The sequence below is a fragment of the Chlorocebus sabaeus genome, chromosome 16, assembly GCF_047675955.1.
Source record: "Chlorocebus sabaeus isolate Y175 chromosome 16, mChlSab1.0.hap1, whole genome shotgun sequence".
Taxonomy (NCBI): Eukaryota; Metazoa; Chordata; class Mammalia; order Primates; family Cercopithecidae; genus Chlorocebus; species Chlorocebus sabaeus.
In genome coordinates, this window is record NC_132919.1 from 65884318 (window position 1) to 65902102 (window position 17785).

A 17785-nucleotide genomic window follows, 5' to 3' on the forward strand; every position below is an offset into this window, starting at 1 on the left:
GTGTGTGCTTAGGGGCATGAGAACAGGAAGAGCAGCTGGGCAGCCTGAGTCGAACCCACTCCATCCTCACCTGCCTAGGAGGTGTGGCTGGGGCCTGGTGGGGTCTATCTGCCATCCCAGTCCTTGGCTGTTCCTTCTCTCTGACTCATACTGGTCCAGCTCAGGCCCCTCATGCTCTAGCTTCTGTGATCATAGTTCAAAGTCTTTTGTTTGTTTGTTTGTTTGTTTGAGACTGAGTCTTGCTCTGTGGCCCAGCCTGGAATGCAGTGGCGCAATCTTGGCTCACTGCAAGCTCTTCCTCCCAGGTTCACGCCATTCTCCTGCCTCAGCCTCCGAAGCAGCTGGGACTACAGGTGCCCACCACCACGCCTGGCTAATTTTTTTGTATTTTTAGTAGAGACGGCGTTTCACCATGTTAGCCAGGATGGTCTCGATCTCCTGACCTTGTGATCCCCCGCCTCGGCCTCCCAGAGTGCTGAGATTACAGGCTTGAGCCACTGTACCCGGCCCACGGTTCAAAGTCTTATCAGTGATATGCTGAAGTTGGGCCCAGCTGGCCTGCAGGGCTAGCTGTGCACATCTCTTCCTAACTCCAGTGATCAGAAACGATGCCACATTGGTGGCATGAAGTCAGCCATGATGAGAATATTTAAGTCACAGAGATCAACAAATGATACAAATCAGACCACCGTCAACCTTTCTCGAGAACCAGTTATAAACACCATCACTCCCCGGTCCTGCCTGCAGCTATAACAATCACTGATATTAGGTGCCGGCACCTGCAAGGCGTTTAACATCTTTTTATTTATTTATTTATTTATTTATTTATTTATTTATTTATTTAAGATGGAGTCCCGCTCTATTGCCCAGGCCTGAGTGCAATGGCATGATTTTGGCTCACTGCAACCTCCTCCCCCGGGTTCAAGCGATTCTCTTGCCTCAGCCTACCGAGTAGCTGGGATTACAGGTATGCACCACCACGCCTGGCTAATGTCTTTGTATTTTCAGTAGAGACAGGGTTTCATCATGTTGGCCAGGCTGGTCTCGAATTCCTGACCTCAGGTGATCCTCTCACCTTGGCCTCCCAAAGTGCTGGGATTACAGGCATGAGTCACGGTGCCTGGCTGGCATTTAACATCTTACCTGCACAAAAATCCTGTTAGATATTTCTCATCATCCATATTTCATATGGGGTTCATAACTCACATGATTTGACTCCAGGTCTCTGCACATTACACTGGGCCATGTGGCCTCAATAAATAGAACCATGGAATTTGATAGGGTTGGCAGAGCTGTTAGGAATCATCAGATCATCAAATCACTGTGCTCATTTGACAGAGAAACTGAGCTCAAAGAAGCTCAAAGGGGCGGTGGGTGGGGGGCTTCTTCTGTTAATGCCACCTAACACAGTAGCCACCATCTTCCCAACACCTCTCCCAGCCCCCTACCATGCTGGTGTCCACTGAAAAGCCAAGGTCGCTGTCACTTGATGTTCCATATGCATGGCTAATTTTTTGGAAACTTTACATGCAGATCTTGACATTCATTGCAAGTTATATTTTGTTTTGCTTGATTTAACCCAGTGTTCGAGACTCTCAAAAACATTTTAACTCTCACTTGGGTCATTGATTGTATGTCTGCTTTCTAGACAGGTACCACCCACTGCTTTGATCTCTGCACCTTCGCTGCAGAAATTGGGGTTAAACTTTAAAAAATAATAAGCAAAACAGAACTTTGGGGCCCAACACTTGAAGGTCCCACCCTATCTACCAGAGATTCTGGCATCTACACACCTTGGAAAGTGGGTCCCTCCTCCCGCAGGGCTCTGTCTGCCCCACTGTCCACTCTGGATTTCTGCGCTGGGGAACATCAGCAGCATTTTGTCAAAAGCCCACGGAGGCCCACGCTGTGCACCTCGCCAGTGACAGTCACTCTCCCGTTTAAAAACAGGGCGCCCTTTCCTCTCTCCCCTCTAACCAAGACTCTGCCTGGCAACAGGGTCCTCCGAACCATTGGACATGCATTTCCCCCCCTTCCAGAGAGCGGTTCTGCGTCAGGACCCGGCCCTGCCCTGAGTCTGGGGGCTGCGGCGAAGAGACCCACACTCGCTGGGCAGGAGGGCGGACATGACCCGGGTTTTCCACCGACTCCAGATGCGTCCCTCCTCCTCCCCCCCCCTCCACCTTCTCTACCTCGGAGAAGCCATTGCGCTTGCCTCCGCCCCACCCCGGAGAGGCAGAATCTCCTCAGTCCCCGCCTCGTACCCTCCTCCCCGCCTCTCCAGGCCCGGGGGGCTTCACGTTCAGCCGCCGCGACCTCCGGCGGGCGCGGCGCCAGGTGAGCGCTCACCTGGGGCCGGAGGGCGGGGCAATGGGGGGCGGGGAGGGGGCGGGCTCTGGGCGGTGGCCCCACCCGCGAGGGGGCGGAGCGAGGGCGGCGGGGCCAATGGGGCGGGGGGCTCGCCGCCCGGGGTTGGGGCACCTCCCAATCTCCTCCCTCCCCCAGCGCCGCCTTCCCCGCCCCACCTGGTTTAAAGTCCCACGGGCGGCTGGTGGCGGCGCTGCGAGCTTGAGCGGCGCGAGGAGATGCTAGAGGGCGCCGCGCCGCCGGCACCATGCGCCCCCCGCCCGCGCTGGCCCTGGCCGGGCTCTGCCTGCTGGCGCTGCCCGCCGCCGCCGCCTCCTACTTCGGGTCAGTGCCCGCCGCGCCCCCCGCCCGCTCCCTGGCCCGCCCGCCTCTCCCTCCTCCACTACAGCTGGGCCAAATTTTCCCTCCCGCTGTCCTTGGCCCCGCCGAGGTCTCGAACTCAGACCCTAGCCTGGCGCGACCCAGCCCACTTCGCAGTCGGAGTTCGCGCCCTGAGCTCGGTCTGCTGCTTTCCCGACTCCGAATCCATCGCCCTGTTCAGTGTCCGAGTCTCTGGTCCCCTCCGCCGCCGCTCTTCTCATCCCGCCGGGTCTTGGACTCTGCGCACGCCTCGGACCCTGGCCCCGTCTGTCTTGGCCCCGCCCGTTCAGGCGTCAGTCCAGCTCTCTGATGCCCTCTCGGGATCCTCACGCGGGTGCCCCGTCTGCCGCCATCCTGGCCTCCGTCGAGCCGTCCTTGCCTCGGACTCCTTCCCCACCCTCCGCCTTCGCCCTGCGGAGCGGAGACCGAGAGGGCTGGGTGGATGGGTGGGGCAGGCTGTTCCCGGTCTCGGGGCAGAGGATCGTGCGCGTGCAGGGGGAATGGAGGAAGCCTCCGACCGTGAGAGCGCCAGCTGGAGACGCAGGAAGGAACCGTGCGCTGGGGAAACCCGACCACATCTCAGACCTGGCATGGGGTGATTTCTCAGGAGAACACCGGAAAGAGTGAGAGGGCCCTGTGTGTGTGTGTGTGTGTGTGTGTGTGTGTGTGTGTGTGTGTATGTGTGTGTGTACATGGTTGGAAAAGGAGGATCACAGTGGGGGGTGACACCTGGGGAGACAGTGGGGTAGGTGACACTGGGGAGAGAGAGGGACAGGAACTATGAGGGGAATGTTTGGATCAAAAGTTATAGGGTAATTGTTTCCAAGTCCCTTCTTCTCTGACCCTGAATTGCAGGGATTTGGTGAAGGATGGGGGCGGGTATCATGGGTAAGAAGTCACCTTCCCACCCTCCACCCAAAGCCAACTCCAATATGTACAGCCTGTTACTTTAAGCCTTGCCTCCTTTTAAAATCTTCACCCCGAATCAATAGGAGGCTTGCAGTCTGGGTATATACAGCAAAGGCAAGAAAACACCAAGCAAGTGACCTGCTAGAGGCTGCTTTGAAAAAGTAGCCAGAGAGAGGTGTGTAAAGGTCTGAGAAGTTCTGCATAGGTTGGAGTAAGGGCTGTGGGCTAATTTCCAGGTCATGACCCCTGGTGAAAACATGTCTGGGCTGTGGAGGAGGGTATCATCCCAGACCCTAGCTCTGGGCTCAGCTTGCTAATGACATGGAAAGACCACTCAGTCTTTGGGCCTCACTTTCTCCTTTTGTACAAAGAAGAGGCTGAACTTGACATGACTGATCCTATTGCGATCCATCCCAAGAGCAGTACACAACATGTTTGTTGCCCAAAGATTTCAGGCTTGAAGGAATGGTTGTTGCCTCGGCAGGCAGGATGTCATCACTAGGGCACAGACTCTGGGGTCAGTCTTGCCACTTGCTAGGTGTGTGCTCTTGGCCAAGTCACTTAACTTCTCTGTCTCTCAGTCTCTCAATCTGTAAAATGAAGATTATACTGCCTATTTTATAAGAGGATTGAGCTAGTATGTGTAAAGCACTTAGGACAGTGTCTAGCATGCAGTAAGTGCTCAACTAATGCTAGTGACTTTTATTTTATTTTATTTTTTATTTTATTTATTTATTTTTTTAGACAGAGTCTCCCTCTGTCACCCAGGCTGGAGTGCAGTGATGCGATCTCGGTTCACTGCAACCTCGTCTTCTGGGTTCAAGCGATTCTCCTTCCTCAGCCTCCTGAGTAGCTGGGACTATAGGTGCGTGCCACCATGCCAGCTAATTTTTTGTATTTTTAGTAGAGACAGGGTTTCACCATGTTGGCCAGGCTGGTCTCGAACTCCTGACCTCAATCTACCCAACTCAGCCTCCCAATGTGCTGGGATTACAGGTATGAGCCACCAGACCTGGATAGTTTGTTTTCATTAAGGACACCAGGTATAGAATCTTGATATCCTGGCCCTAACAGTTTTCTGAGCTGGAATGGAAAGGGATGGGAAAAATGGTACCTATAGTGTCTTATACATTGGCTCATTTCCACAATTCATTTGTTTACTTGGTTTTTATGGTTGGAAATGGGGCAAGAGTCAGGTGGGATGAGAGGAGAGGGGTTCCAGGAGGACCACCCTAGCTGCTGTCTTGGAAGGGAAAAGTGTTCTCAGCACTGCATGGGGTTAGAATCTGAGGTAACTGAACATGGAGCAGCCTTGAAAATGACAGGTGAGATGGTCAAATAGGCCTGGGTTAGAGCTGGGAGGAGTGAGTATCGGAGCCACCTCTTCCAGTTCAGGAGCCAAGCTGGAAAGAGCTGACAAAGGACACAAAAGCCGCCACCACCAATCTTGGGAGCAGGACAGATGCTCAGAGAATCAGCTAAAACTGGGGCCTCGTGATGTTAAGTGTTTGGTCTCAGGGAACAGACAGGATTCAGCCTGAGTGCTCCGTGAAGAAACCCTCTGGTGACTCAGACCAGGTTTCCCAGCTTCCCATCTGCATTTCCTCTCTGGGAGGAATCTGGTATCAGTCATCTACACTGTAGTGGGAAAGTGAGGCAAAGTGCTTGTTCCTCTGCAGTCATTTACATTTGATTATAACACGAAGTGCTTTGGCATCCTGATAAGAGAATATGCAAACATCAGGAAGGCAGGTGAGGCCAATCTTCTTGGGCTCTTTGAAATCATAGAATCATAGACTTCAGAGTTGGAAGTGACCCCGGAAAGATCTCTGGTCCAAAACTCACTGCTTCAAGCAGCATGTATTATTATCCCAATTTTTCAGGTGAGGCAACCTCCCAACCCCAAAACAGTGAGCCAGCTGTTGGTTCTGCTCTTTTTGAGTGAGCCTAGAGCCTAATTCTGTTAATGGTGATTAAAAACAAAACAAAACAAAACCAAAAAAACATAACTAGCATTGCAGTTTCCAAATCACTTTTTTTCTTTATTTGAGACGGAGTCTCGGTATGTCACCCAGGCTGGAGTGCAGTGTCATGATCACTGCAACTGCCACCTCCTGGGCTCAAGCAGTTCTCCTGCCTCAGCCTTCTGAGAGCTGGGATTACTGGTGCCCCCAACCACACCCCGCTAATTTTTGTATTTTTAGCAGAGACGGGGTTTCACCATGTTGGGCAAGCTGGTCTTGAACTCCTGGCCTCAGGTGATCCACTTGCCTGGGCCTCCCAAAGTGCTGGGATTACAGGCATGAGCTACCATGCCCAGCCCAAATCACTTTCTCATACAGCCACCTATCTCATCTGATCCTCAGAGCCCTTCCTCCAGAGCCATGTAGGATGGGTGTAAATAGTTCCCACAAGGAATCTGAAGGTCAGAAGGGTTCAGTGAGTAACCGAATGTCACACAGCGAATTGGTGGGGGAGGATGAATAGAAACCTTGTCCTGCTTCCAGTCTGGGCCCTTCAACCTACAAGGAACAGCCTCCAGTGCTGAGACAGTATGATTCCTCCAGGGCAGCAGTGGCTACAGAGAGGCTACAGAGGGTGAGGGTGGAGGGAAGCCTCCCTTCCCTGCTTAATTGACTCTTTTAGACCCTCTTGGCTGTAGTGAGATGGGTAAGGCCACACATTCTTTTCTGTCCTCAGTAGTGAGACGGGATGCACTGACCCCTGCTAGGCTGTCAGTTTGGCTCACAGAACAGCATGGTGGCAGCGGGACAGGAGGCGGACCAGAGGTCAGGGGCTGAGCTAGTCCTGGCTCTAGGACACTCTCTGTGTTGTCCCTCATCAAATCACTCATCTCCAAGGTCAGTAGCACCTGGAGGTGCTAAGGTTCCCTAATGCTAACAGGGCTGGTCCTGGCTCTGGAAGTCCAGGATTGCCGAAGAGTTTTTATTTTGGCTTTGAATGCCTAGGAATTCCACAAATGTTAACTTCTGTGATGTTGTATAAATGAAAATGCACTGCATTATGTGATGAGCTGGGCACAAGACAGGCCCAGTTACCCAATCCAGTCTATTTATTTATTTATTTATTTAGAGACGGAGTCTTGCTCTGTCACCCAGGCTGGAGTGCAATGGCGCGATCTTGGCTCATTGCAACCTCCACCTCCCAAGTTCAAGGGATTCTCCCGCCTCAGCTTCCCGAGTAGCTGAGATTACAGGCGTGTGCCACCATGCCTGGTTAATTTTTGTATTTTTAATAGAGACCATGTTGATTGCCATGTTGGTCGCTCAAGTGATCCACACACCTCGGCCTCCCAAAGTGCCAGGCTTATAGGTGTGAGCCACTGTGCCCGGCCCCCAATCCAGTCTTTAAGTCATCCCAATGGCTTCGTAACTAGAAATAGTTTCTGTGGATGCAACTTTTTAAATCATAGTTAACTTTGGTGATGTTTCTTCAGTGTGTGACCTCTGCACTGGTTGAGTTTCTTTCCTCTCTAGGGACAGTACAGAGAAGTTTATGAAAGCACAAGACAGTGAACCCCAGCTTTGCCTGTTGCTAACTGTGTGACTTTGGACAAATGTCTTAACCTTGCTGAGCTTTGAGTTAGGAGAATACCCGTCTGAGAGGCGAGCTTGAGGCTTAATTGAAACAATGAATGAAAGGGCTGGATGGGGTGCCTGGCACATACGTGCTAAGTGCTCAGTCCAGGCTCACTCTCAGTGGTTGCTGGGGTTCTAAACACCATCCCAGGTGGTGGAATTGTCATTACTATAATTCCATTAGAGAAACAAAACATAATCTTTATTTTTCCCCTAAATCGTTGTTATACACAATGAAATGCATGTTTTTTCTTTTCTTTTCTTTTCTTTTTTTGAGATGGAGTCTCACTATGTTGCCCAGGCTGGAATGCAGTGGTGCTATCTCGGCTCACTGCAGCCTCCGCCTCCCAGTTCAAGTGATTCTCCTACCTCAGCCTCTCAAGTAGCTGGGATGACAAGTGTGCACCACCACGCCCAGCTAATTTTTGTATTTTTATTGAAGACACAGTTTCACCATATTAGCCAAGCAGTTCTCAAACTCCTGACCTCAGGTGATCCACCCACCTCAGCCCCCCAAAGTGCTAGAATTATGGGCGTGCACCACCACGGCCGGCCAATGCATGCATTTTAAAGTGCACAGTTTGGGTTTTAACAAATTATACACCTGTATAACACATTTGTGGTGATTCCAATGACTACATGGAACATTTCCACCATCCGAAAGGATCCCTTGTTCCTCTTTGCAATCAACCCTGTCCCACCAGCCCACGGCTACTCCACTTCTCCGCTTTCAGTCACTATATGTTAGTTTTGCCTGTTCTAGAAGTTTATATCAAGAAATCATGCAGTATGTAGCCTCTTATGCTTGGATTATTCTGCTCAGCATAAAGCTTTTGAGATTCATCCATGTCATTGAATATAGCAATAGCTGATTCCTTTTGATGGCTGAGTATTCCTTCGTACATCTATACCACAAATTGTTTATCCATTCCCCCACTTGATAGATATTTGGATTATTTTGTCCGGGCATGGTGGCTGACGCCTGTAATCTCAGCACTTTGGGAGGCCGAGGCGGGCAGATCACTTGAGGTCAGGAGTTCGAGACCAGTCTGGCCAACATGATGAAAACCTGTCTCTACTAAAAATACAAGAATCAGTTGAGTGTGGTGGTGGTGGTGGTGCATGCCTCTAATCCCAGCTACTCAGGAGGCTGAGGCAGGAGAATCACTTGAACCCAGGAGGCAGAGGTTGCAGTGAGCCAAGATTGTGCCACTGCACTCCAGCCCGGGCAACAGAGCAAGATTCTGTCTCAAAAAAAAAAAAAAAAAAAAAGATATTTGTGTTATTTGCAGTTTTGGACTATTTCAAATAAACCTGGTATAAACATCCATGTATACCTCTTTTTGTGGGTGCATGTTTTCATTTCTCTTGGGTAACTGTCTAGGAGTGGATTGTTGGGTCATATGGGTGATATATGCATAACTTATAGAATTGGCATTTTTCAGAGTGGTTTTACCATTTTACACAGTAATGTATGAGAGTTCCAGTTGCTCCATATTCTATGGTCAGCTATCGTCAGTTTTAACTTGTGGCTATTTTCCTAAGTATGTAGTAGTATGTCATTGTGGTTTTAATTTGTGTTTCCCCATTGATGAATGGTATGTTGAAGTTTTCCATGTGTATATTGGTCATTTGAATATCATTTCATTGGGTTGTCTTCTTATTGAATCGTAAGAGTTCTTTATACATTTTGTTGCTGTTGTTGTTGCTGTTGTTTGAGACAGTCTCACTTTGTATCCCAGGCTGGAGTGCAATGGCACCATCTCGGCTAACTGCAACCTCCACCTCCTGGGTTCAAGCAATTCTCATGGCTCAGCCTCCCAAGTAGCTGGGACTACAGGCATGCGCCACCATGCTCGGCTAATTTTTGTATTTTTAGTAGAGATAAGGTTTCATCATGTTGGCCTGACTGGTCTTGAACTCCTGACCTCAGGTGATCCGCCCGCCTTGGCCTCCCAAAGTGCTGGGATTACAGGCGTGGGCCACTTGGCCTAAGAGTTCTTTATATATTTTGGATATAAGTCTTTGTCACAAGTATTGGTAATATTTTATTCCTGCCTGTGACTTGCTGTTTCATTTTCTTATTGGTGTCTTATGAAGAGCAGATGTTTTTAATTTTGATGAAGTCCAGTGTATCAACCTTTTCTTGTATGGTCTGTGCTTTGTTGGTGTCCTACCCAAGAAATCTCTGCCTGCCCAAAAGTTGCAAAGATTGTGCCACTGCACTCCAGCCTGGGCAACAGAGCAAGACTCTTTTCTCCTTTTCTCCTTTTTTTTTTTTTTTTTTTTTTGAGAATTTCCGTCCTCCAGGCTAGAGTTGCTTCTGCTGCTTTTGAGTGAGCCTGGAGCCTAATTCTGTTGATGGTGATAAAAACATCATAACGAGTATTGCAGTTTACAAATCACTTTCTCATACAGCCCCTTCTCTCACCTGATCCTCAGAGCTGTTCCTCCAGAGCCATGGAGGATGGGTGTAAATAGTTCCCATAAGGAAACTAAATATGTTACACAATCACAGCTCACTACAACCTCGACCTTCTGGACTCAAGTGATCCTCCTGACTCAGCCTCCTGAGTAGCTGGGGCTATAGGCATGCGCCATCATGCCCAGCTAATTTTTTATATTTTGTAGAGATGGGGTTTTGCTATGTTGCTCAGGGGGTCTCAAACTCCTGGGCTCAAGCAGTTCTTCTGCCTCGGCTTCTCAAACTGCTGGGATTATAGGCATGAGCCACAGTGCCCGGCCCTGTTTTCTAGAAGCTTCATAATGTTAGCTTTCTTTCTTTCTTTTCTTTTTTTTTTTTTGAGACAGAATTTCACTCTTGTTACTCAGGCTGGAGTGCAGTGGCATGATCTTGGCTCACTGCAACCTCCACCTCCTGGGTTCAAGTGATTCTCCTGCCTCAGCCTCCTGAGTAACTGGCAGTACAGACGCCCGCTACCGTGCCTGGCTAATTTTGTATTTTTAGTAGAGATGGGGTTTCACCATGTTGCCCAGGCTGGTCTTGAACTCCTGACCTCAGGTGATCCACCTGCCTCGGCCTCCCAAATTGCTAGGATTACAGGCGTGAGCCACCGCATCCAGTCAATTTTAGCTTTTACGCTTGAGTCTATGGTTCATTTTGGGTTAACTAGTATGTACAGCATGGAGTAAGGGGCAAGCTTATTATTTTGCATATGAGTGTCCATGTGTTTCAGTGCCATTTGTTGAAATGATGATGTTTTCTCCACTGTCATCTTTGTTGCTCATCAATTGATTCAATATCTGTGGGCCTATTTCTGGACACTCTATTCTGTTTCATTAATCTATATGCCTATCCTTATGCCAATACTATACAGCCTTGATCACTGTAACTTAAAAAAATGTTTTTCCCCAATAAGTCTTTTGTATTCCTAGATTACTATAGCTTTATGTAAGTCTTGAAACTACTTACTATAAGTTCTCTAACCGTGCACTTTTTTTTCAAAATTGCATTGGCTATTCAGGATCATTGTGTTTCGGCATAAATTTTAGTAGTATCTTGTCAATATCCACATGAAAGCCTCCTGGGATTTTGACTGGGATTGCACTGAATCTATACAACCATTTATGGAAGATTGACGCTCTGACAATATTGAGTCTGCTGATTCGCACACAGGCCATATCTTTCTATTTAGAGCTTTTGTAATTTATCTCAGCAGTGTTTTCTAGTTTTCAGTGTGCAGGCATTGAACATTTTAAAAAAGAAATTCTTCCTATGCACTCTGTGTATTTGGATGGTATTATTTTTATTTTTTAAACCCCCACATTTTTAGAAATTGAATTGGGGCCTGAGAAAAACACAGTTGGAGGGAAGAAAGGGTAAAAGAAATTTTACTGCTTTGGGGGTGGTAGATTGAAAGCCAAACATCGCTGATAAGAATCATTGTGTTTTGGGAAGGAATTTAGGCCAGCTTGTCCCTGGCTGAGCTGTAACCCCTGAGGAGCTGGGCTCCAGAGTTGGGCTGAGAGTCAGCCTAGCTTCTTCAGTGGATGATGGTGGACTTTCTGTGACTGAGAATGGGAAGGAGGAGAGGAGGGAAGCGGGGCTGGCAGACTCCTAGGCTGGAATCTCCTAAGGAAGAAAAGGCCTGGTGCCTTTGGGATTATGTGCTCAGGAGGAAGTTGGGCTCAAGAGGAGGTGGGCCAAGTGCTGTGAGGGTGACTCCCACGCTGGCATCAGCATGAGCAGGATGGGACATGGCCCAAGGCCCTCTTATAGTGTAAGGGGCACTGGGCTTGGGGTCACACAGATCAGAGTTCAAATCTCCATCTACCGCTTACTGACTGACCCAGGGCAAGTCAGATAACCATTCTGACCCCAGTTTTCTCATCTGTAAAATGGGCTAATCTTGATCTCCTAGGCTTGTTGTAAGGGTTAAATAAATGTATATGTAAGTATTAAAATGCTATCTCTGTATAAGGATTCTAAGAAATCCAGTGGTCTGCTGTACAGCGTCCCAAGTTAAGAGGAGTCTTTGGTGGTAACATCTGTTCCTTCTCTGTGCCTGTATCCCAGCCACTGTACAATTCAGAACAAACCCAGCCTTTTCTGTGCTCAGCACTTTGTGTGTATTACTTCAGCCTCACATTGTAGCAACCCAGGAGCTAGGTGCTGATATAATTCTCATTTATTTTAAACTTTCACTTTTAAAAAAAAAATTTTTAGAGAGATGGGTTCTTGCTCTGTCACTCAGACTGGAGTACAATGGCATGATCATAGCTCATTGCAGCCCTGAACTCCTGGGCTCAAGCTATCTTCCCACCTCAGCCTCCTGAGTAGCTGGGAATACTGTTGCACACCACCATGCCTGGCTAATTATTATTATTATTATTTTTTAAGAGATGAGATCTCACTATGTTGCCCAGGCTGGTCTTGAACTCCTGGCCTCAAGTAGTCCTCCCGCCTCTGCCTTCTGAGTAGCTGAGATTACAGGCACAAGGCATCATACCTGGTCAGTTATCCTCATTTATAGGTGTGCGTGTTGGGGAGAAACTGTCAGAATCCAAGCCAACCTCTTCATCTCTGCCTTACGCTGACAGTGGAACCCCAATTGGAGGCCTGCCCCCTTAGGGCAGCTCTGTCCCTCTAAGCCCTACCCTGTGGCCCAGGCCCTGCACTTGGCACATGTCCTGGGTATCTCTTGCCCTGTGTGTCTCAAACTCTTGGCTCATTAGCCAATTTTTCAGGTGCTCAGGTCTTCAGTTCACTTGTAGCTTCCTTCAATAGAGACCTCAGGGCCCTGCTGTTGGCTGAGTCCCACAGTCCCTAGTGTTGCTCCCTGGTCTGCAGTGAATGTCTTGATGGGCAGTGCCCTCTCCTTTTCACTGGCCCTTCCTTTCCCCTGGAATCTCCCTCTGTGCCCTGTCCCATTCACTCCTTCATCTTCTGCCTCCATGGGGCTCTCTGGGGTACATACTACCTCACCTAGGCCTGGCCAACTGGGAGCCATGGCCTGGCTTCTGTCACGATGGGAACTGGACACAAAGCAGAGAGCAGAGACTTATCCCCATCGGACTCTAGAAATCAGCCACGCCCACCGCCTCATGGCATGCTGGTAGCAGCAGACATGAGCTGGGGGGACAGAGTGGCCTTTTCCACACCCAAGCCCCTCAGCAGAGAGATGAAGGCTGAAGAGGAGGGTGAAGAGTCTTAGATCCAGAAAGACTTCAACTCCCAAGCTCTGGTCAGTCCTGGAAACTTCCAAGAGGCTGGTTTTAGGGCAAGACCAAAGGGTTTGTTTTTCCTGATGTTACAATCCCTTTGAGGCCAGATGCTGTCAGAATTCAACATTGCTTTTTGAATTTTAGAAAAGCAGACTGGGTGCGGTGGCTCACGCCTGTAATCCCAGCACTTTGGAAGGCTGAGACAGCTGGATCACCTGAGGTCAGTAGTCTGAGACCAGCCTGGCCAACATGGTGAAACCCCATCTCTACTAAAAATACAAAAATAGCTGGGCGTGGTGGCAGCCGCTTATAATCCCAACTACTTGGGAGGCTGAGGCAGGAGAATCACTTGAACCTGGGAGGCAGAGTTTGCAGGGAGCCAAGATTGTGCCACTGCAGTGAAGCCTGGGCAACAAGAGTGAATCTCCGTCTCAAAAAAAAAAAAGAAAAAGAAAAGAAAAGGAAAGAAAAGAAAAAGAAAGAAAAGTAATATAGGAGGTAGGGAAGGCAGAAAAAAATAAAATTAAAAAATAAAAATTAAGAAAGTAAAAGTATAGAAAGGTGATGTATTGTATATTCCGTGGCTAACAGCACCTCTAGCAAGGTCGAGGGCAGCACATGTCATCAACCTCCATTGTTTTTGCAGGAAGACATCTACAGGTTGGGATAAACAAAGACCATAATATTCTCCCCGGTTTGTGTCAGCACTTGCTGCCGTATGAGTTCACCACAATTGTTAAAAAAAAACCTTGTAGTTTTCTGAGTTTCCTGGAATTTGGAATTGTGGATAAAGGTTTGTGAACCTGTGGCAAACTTTGAGCCCATGTCATCACGAGAGGTTGTGCAAGCTGAGTTTTTTGTTTGTTTGTTTGTTTTGTTTTCTTGAGACAGAGTCTTGCTCTGTCGCCCAGGCTGGAGTGCAGTGGCAGGATCTTGGCTCACTACAACCTCTGCTTCCCGGGTTCAAGCGATTCTCCTGCCTCAGCCTCCTGAGTAGCTGGGACAACAGGCGTCTGCCACCATACCTGGCTACTTTTTTGTATTTTTAGTAGAGATGGGGTTTCACCATGTTGGCCAGGCTGGTCTCAAACTCCTGACCTCAAGTGATCTGCCCCCCTCAGCCTCCCAAAGTGCTGGGATTACAAGCGTAAGCCGCTGTGTACCCGGCCTAAGCTGAGTTTTAAACAAAGACTCAGGCCAGGTGCTTGGCTGGTCCTCGCTGGGTGTCACCAGGCTACCCAAGCACAGTTCTTCCCCAGGAAGTGAGGTTCAAAGGGAACCGGCCTGGGTCTCAGACCCCAAGGCAGAGGGCCCCACAGGGGCTGAGGACCAGGGCCAGATGGCCCCGAGATCTGGCAATGGGGAGAGCATATGCCAGCAATCAGTCACAGGGGAGGGAGGGCGTGGCCACAGTCAGCCTCCTCCAGAGCCATGCCCTCCCAAAGCCTGCCCAGCCTGAGCTTGGGAAGGTTCGGTGGCGGGGTAACGTTAGGTGGTAGCCTCTGCAGCCAGAGAGCAAGACCACAGTGAGGCCAGCAGGGTGGGACTGCAGGGAGGCTGAGGGAGAGCCCCAAGCTGCACTCCTTGCGTGGGGTTAGACACCTAAGGGGCATAATATGTAGCCAGCAGGTGTCTGTGGAGCATCTGCTTGGGAGGAGCAGGCATCTGGACTAGGAAAGAAGGGATCTCAGGGTATGGAAAACCATGGCCTTTACCAAGGACCTTACAGGATACAGCTTTGAAGCGGAAGAAAGAAGTGTCAGCCACGCAGAACTGATGGCACTATACAAACGAAAGTGGGAGAAGATAAAGAAAGAGGATGGTTAGACGGGGATGGGGCTGGCAAGTAAGCAGGGCTTCCTGGAGGAGGCAAACAAACATCACATCATGCTAGAGCTGTGGGGGACCTCAGGATCACCTTTCCCATTCTCTGCATTTTTGAGTCAAGTGTTAAAAAAGACGTGGCTATAAAAGGTTCCAGGGGATCCATGACGGCTTTTGGATTAGGAGAAGGTATCCCAGGCAGAGGTTACGGCATGGAGGTTGGACCAAGTTAGACATGGCAGAGGACAGGGAGAGACTAGTCTGGCTGAGGGGAGGAGCCCCCTGCTCCAGCCCTGGCTGGCTCTGGGTTTAGGACAGTCCTAATGGTTCTATTCCCAAGGGAGCTGCTCACAACTACATTCATTCCAGCAAGTGTCCTGGACTACTCTGGGCGTGGATCCTTGATCGGGCAGGGAGGTTCCTGCTGTCCCTAGAACTGGGCAGAGGGTGTGGGCCATCCGTGGGACCTGTAGGAGAACAAGTGGAATCGGCAGCATGGGACATCTCTGCCTAGAGCCTGTGCAAACAATGGCACTGTCCTCATCATTGAGGGGTCACGCACAAGGTATTCCCCAGATGCCTGGCCCTTTCAAGGCCCAAGCCCAGCCTGAGCCTGCCTGTGCATGGGAAGAGGGTGATCAGAGCCCAGGGTGCATTCAAGAGCCTGCCAAACTAGTTAGTTGGTCAATGCGTCATGGTTAAATAACTTGGTTGGAGTCACCCAGCCAGAGTCACCCAGTACCCTGGTTGAGTAGGAACTTACCACCAGGAGTGCGGTTTCAGCCATGATTTGCCTTTCCCTGAAGTTCCCACCCACTGCCTCCTCATCCCCACACCAAGCTCCCCCAACTCCTTCTCTTCACATATCAGGCCCTCTCCTTTGATCTTCCCTCTATCTAGCCAAGTGTGTTCTCAAGCACTGGCATTGTATCAGACCCTCACACTTTAGTATGAATAGGTAGGCCACTTCTGTAAGCCTGATTCCTGACTTTTTGTTGAAAAGAGACTGAGTCTCAGACCGGGGAAAGTAGCCTTTAGACAGAGAGTCTTTCTCTCCCTTCCTGGGGGCCCACCCTTGGGCCTGGCCAGGGGGTCAGAGGAGTCCTGACCAGGCTTCCTCCCCTCAAAACCTAGCTGTGTTGCGTTTCCACCACCTTAGATGTTTGCTGTGGTGATGGCTGATTTGGCTTCCCTGACGTGCCGGGTCAGCAAGCAGAAACTGCCAGTCCTGGTGGAAGCAATCAAGAGACCTGGGCCACAGACCCAGCCCTGCTACCAAGCCAGTGGGTCGCCTTGGACGACTAATCTTGCATGAACTTGTGGGGCACCGGAGACCTGCACACTTGGCACACCCTTGCCCTCCTGCTTCCCCGCACAGCCTCCAGGATACCTTCCAGGAGCCAGCAGAGCAAAACTTCTGGGCCTGGTAACCTTAAAGGGTTTCTGCAGTTCTCATGTATAATGATTTGAATGGTGCACATTTGGACTCAGCATAGGAACTGGGGGAGATGTTTATAGTCACAGACTTGAAGAGGTGATGGATCCTTCTTTGCAGGAATGACTTTGGGGACCCTCCGCAGCCACTGTGACACTCGACGCATGCGTGCCAGGGACAAAGGCTTCCTCTCCTTGGCTTCAGCCCGAGCCTGAGTAGAGGGGTAGAGAGACAGGAGGAAGAAAAGGAAGCATTTCCTTCACAGATGTTGAACTCGCCACACTCTAAATGCCGGGGACTGTTGAGATGCAAAGCATGCTCGCTGTGCCAGCTGCTCACTACCCGCTTAGCCCCTGAACACATCTCCCTGATACCATCCCTTGCAGGCAGCCCAGTCTGTGGCTGTGAGACAGGAAGTGGGGCTGTGCTTGGAGAGACAAAGCCCACAGCTGGACCCGGCTCTTTCCTTTCTGAGTCAGGGATGGGTGGGGGATGAAGCTGTGGGGTGGGCTCCAGCGGGGAGGTGTGGCCAGATTCAGTCCTCAGGGTGGGTTCATGGGGATGGAGGGTGAGAGCTGGGGAGGGAAGGAAGGCTGGATTCAGGGGTGGGGGTAGGGAAGCCAGACAGGAGGAACAAGTGGTGTCAAGGTCTGCGGGTGGGCCGGGCACAAAGCTGATGCTCAGAAAAGTCCTTTTTGGTGTGTGTGACAGGGTCTCACTGTCGCCCAGGCTGGAGTGTAGTGGTGCAATCATGGCACACTGCAGCCTTGACCTCCTGGGCTCAAGCAATCCTCCTAGCCTGTAGCTGGAACCACAGGCACGTGTCACCATGCCCAGCTAATTTTTAAATTTTTTCTTTTGTAGAGACAGGGTCTCACTTACATTGCCCAGGCTGGTTTCAAACTCCTAGGCTCAAGTGATTCACCTGCCTTGGCTTCCCAAAGTGCTGGTACTACAGGTGCGTGCCACCACGCCCAACCAAAAAATCCTTTATAGTTGTACTTTTGTTTATTGATATGCAGTTAATAGAGATACAAATGAATGAGCGAGTAAGTGAAAAGAGGGGGTGGAGAGAGTTGGGCATAAAGGTAGGAAGGTAGGAAACAGTAGCTTCCGAATGTGCCTGGCTGCAGGACGTCATGGAGGAGGTGCAAGGTGGCATTGGCTGCTGTAGAAGAGAAAGGCGTCCGGCAGGTGGAGGAGAGGGTGTGCTCATAGTAGGGGAAATCTGGGGCCTCCCAGTGTAAAAGCAGGAGGGGAAAGAAGCCTGGAGTTGGTGTCGAGCAGCCATCCTCACAGAAGGGCTGCCCAGGGCCATGGTGCCCTCTCTTACTGGGCCAGGCACTGCCCTCACTGAACTCCCCGCTGCTGGGAAGAGATCAGGAGTGGAGAACAGGGGAGGGGCTAGGAGTGTGTGTGTGTGTGTGTGACTGTGTATGTGTGTGAGAATGTGTGTATGTGTGAGTGTGTGTGAGAGAGTGTATGTGTGAGTGTAGGTGTGTGTGTGTATGAGTGTGAATGTGTGTGAGAGCAAGTGTGAGTGTGTGTGTAGGGGGATCAGTGAGGGCCAGGAGACGTAGACTGAGACGTCTGAGATGAAAGCACA

General features: G+C 50.1%; 1 protein-coding gene across 1 annotated transcript in view; it reads left to right on the forward strand.

Moving 5' to 3' along the window:
- The first annotated feature begins 2559 nt into the window (after positions 1-2559).
- WNT9B (Wnt family member 9B) overlaps positions 2560-17785 on the forward strand; it is a 36418-nt gene continuing 21192 nt past the window's right edge. The window contains exon 1 of the mRNA XM_008012232.3: positions 2560-2691. Coding sequence (XP_008010423.2) covers positions 2615-2691 — 77 coding nt within the window. The 5' untranslated portion in view covers positions 2560-2614. The remainder of the gene's footprint in view (positions 2692-17785) is intronic.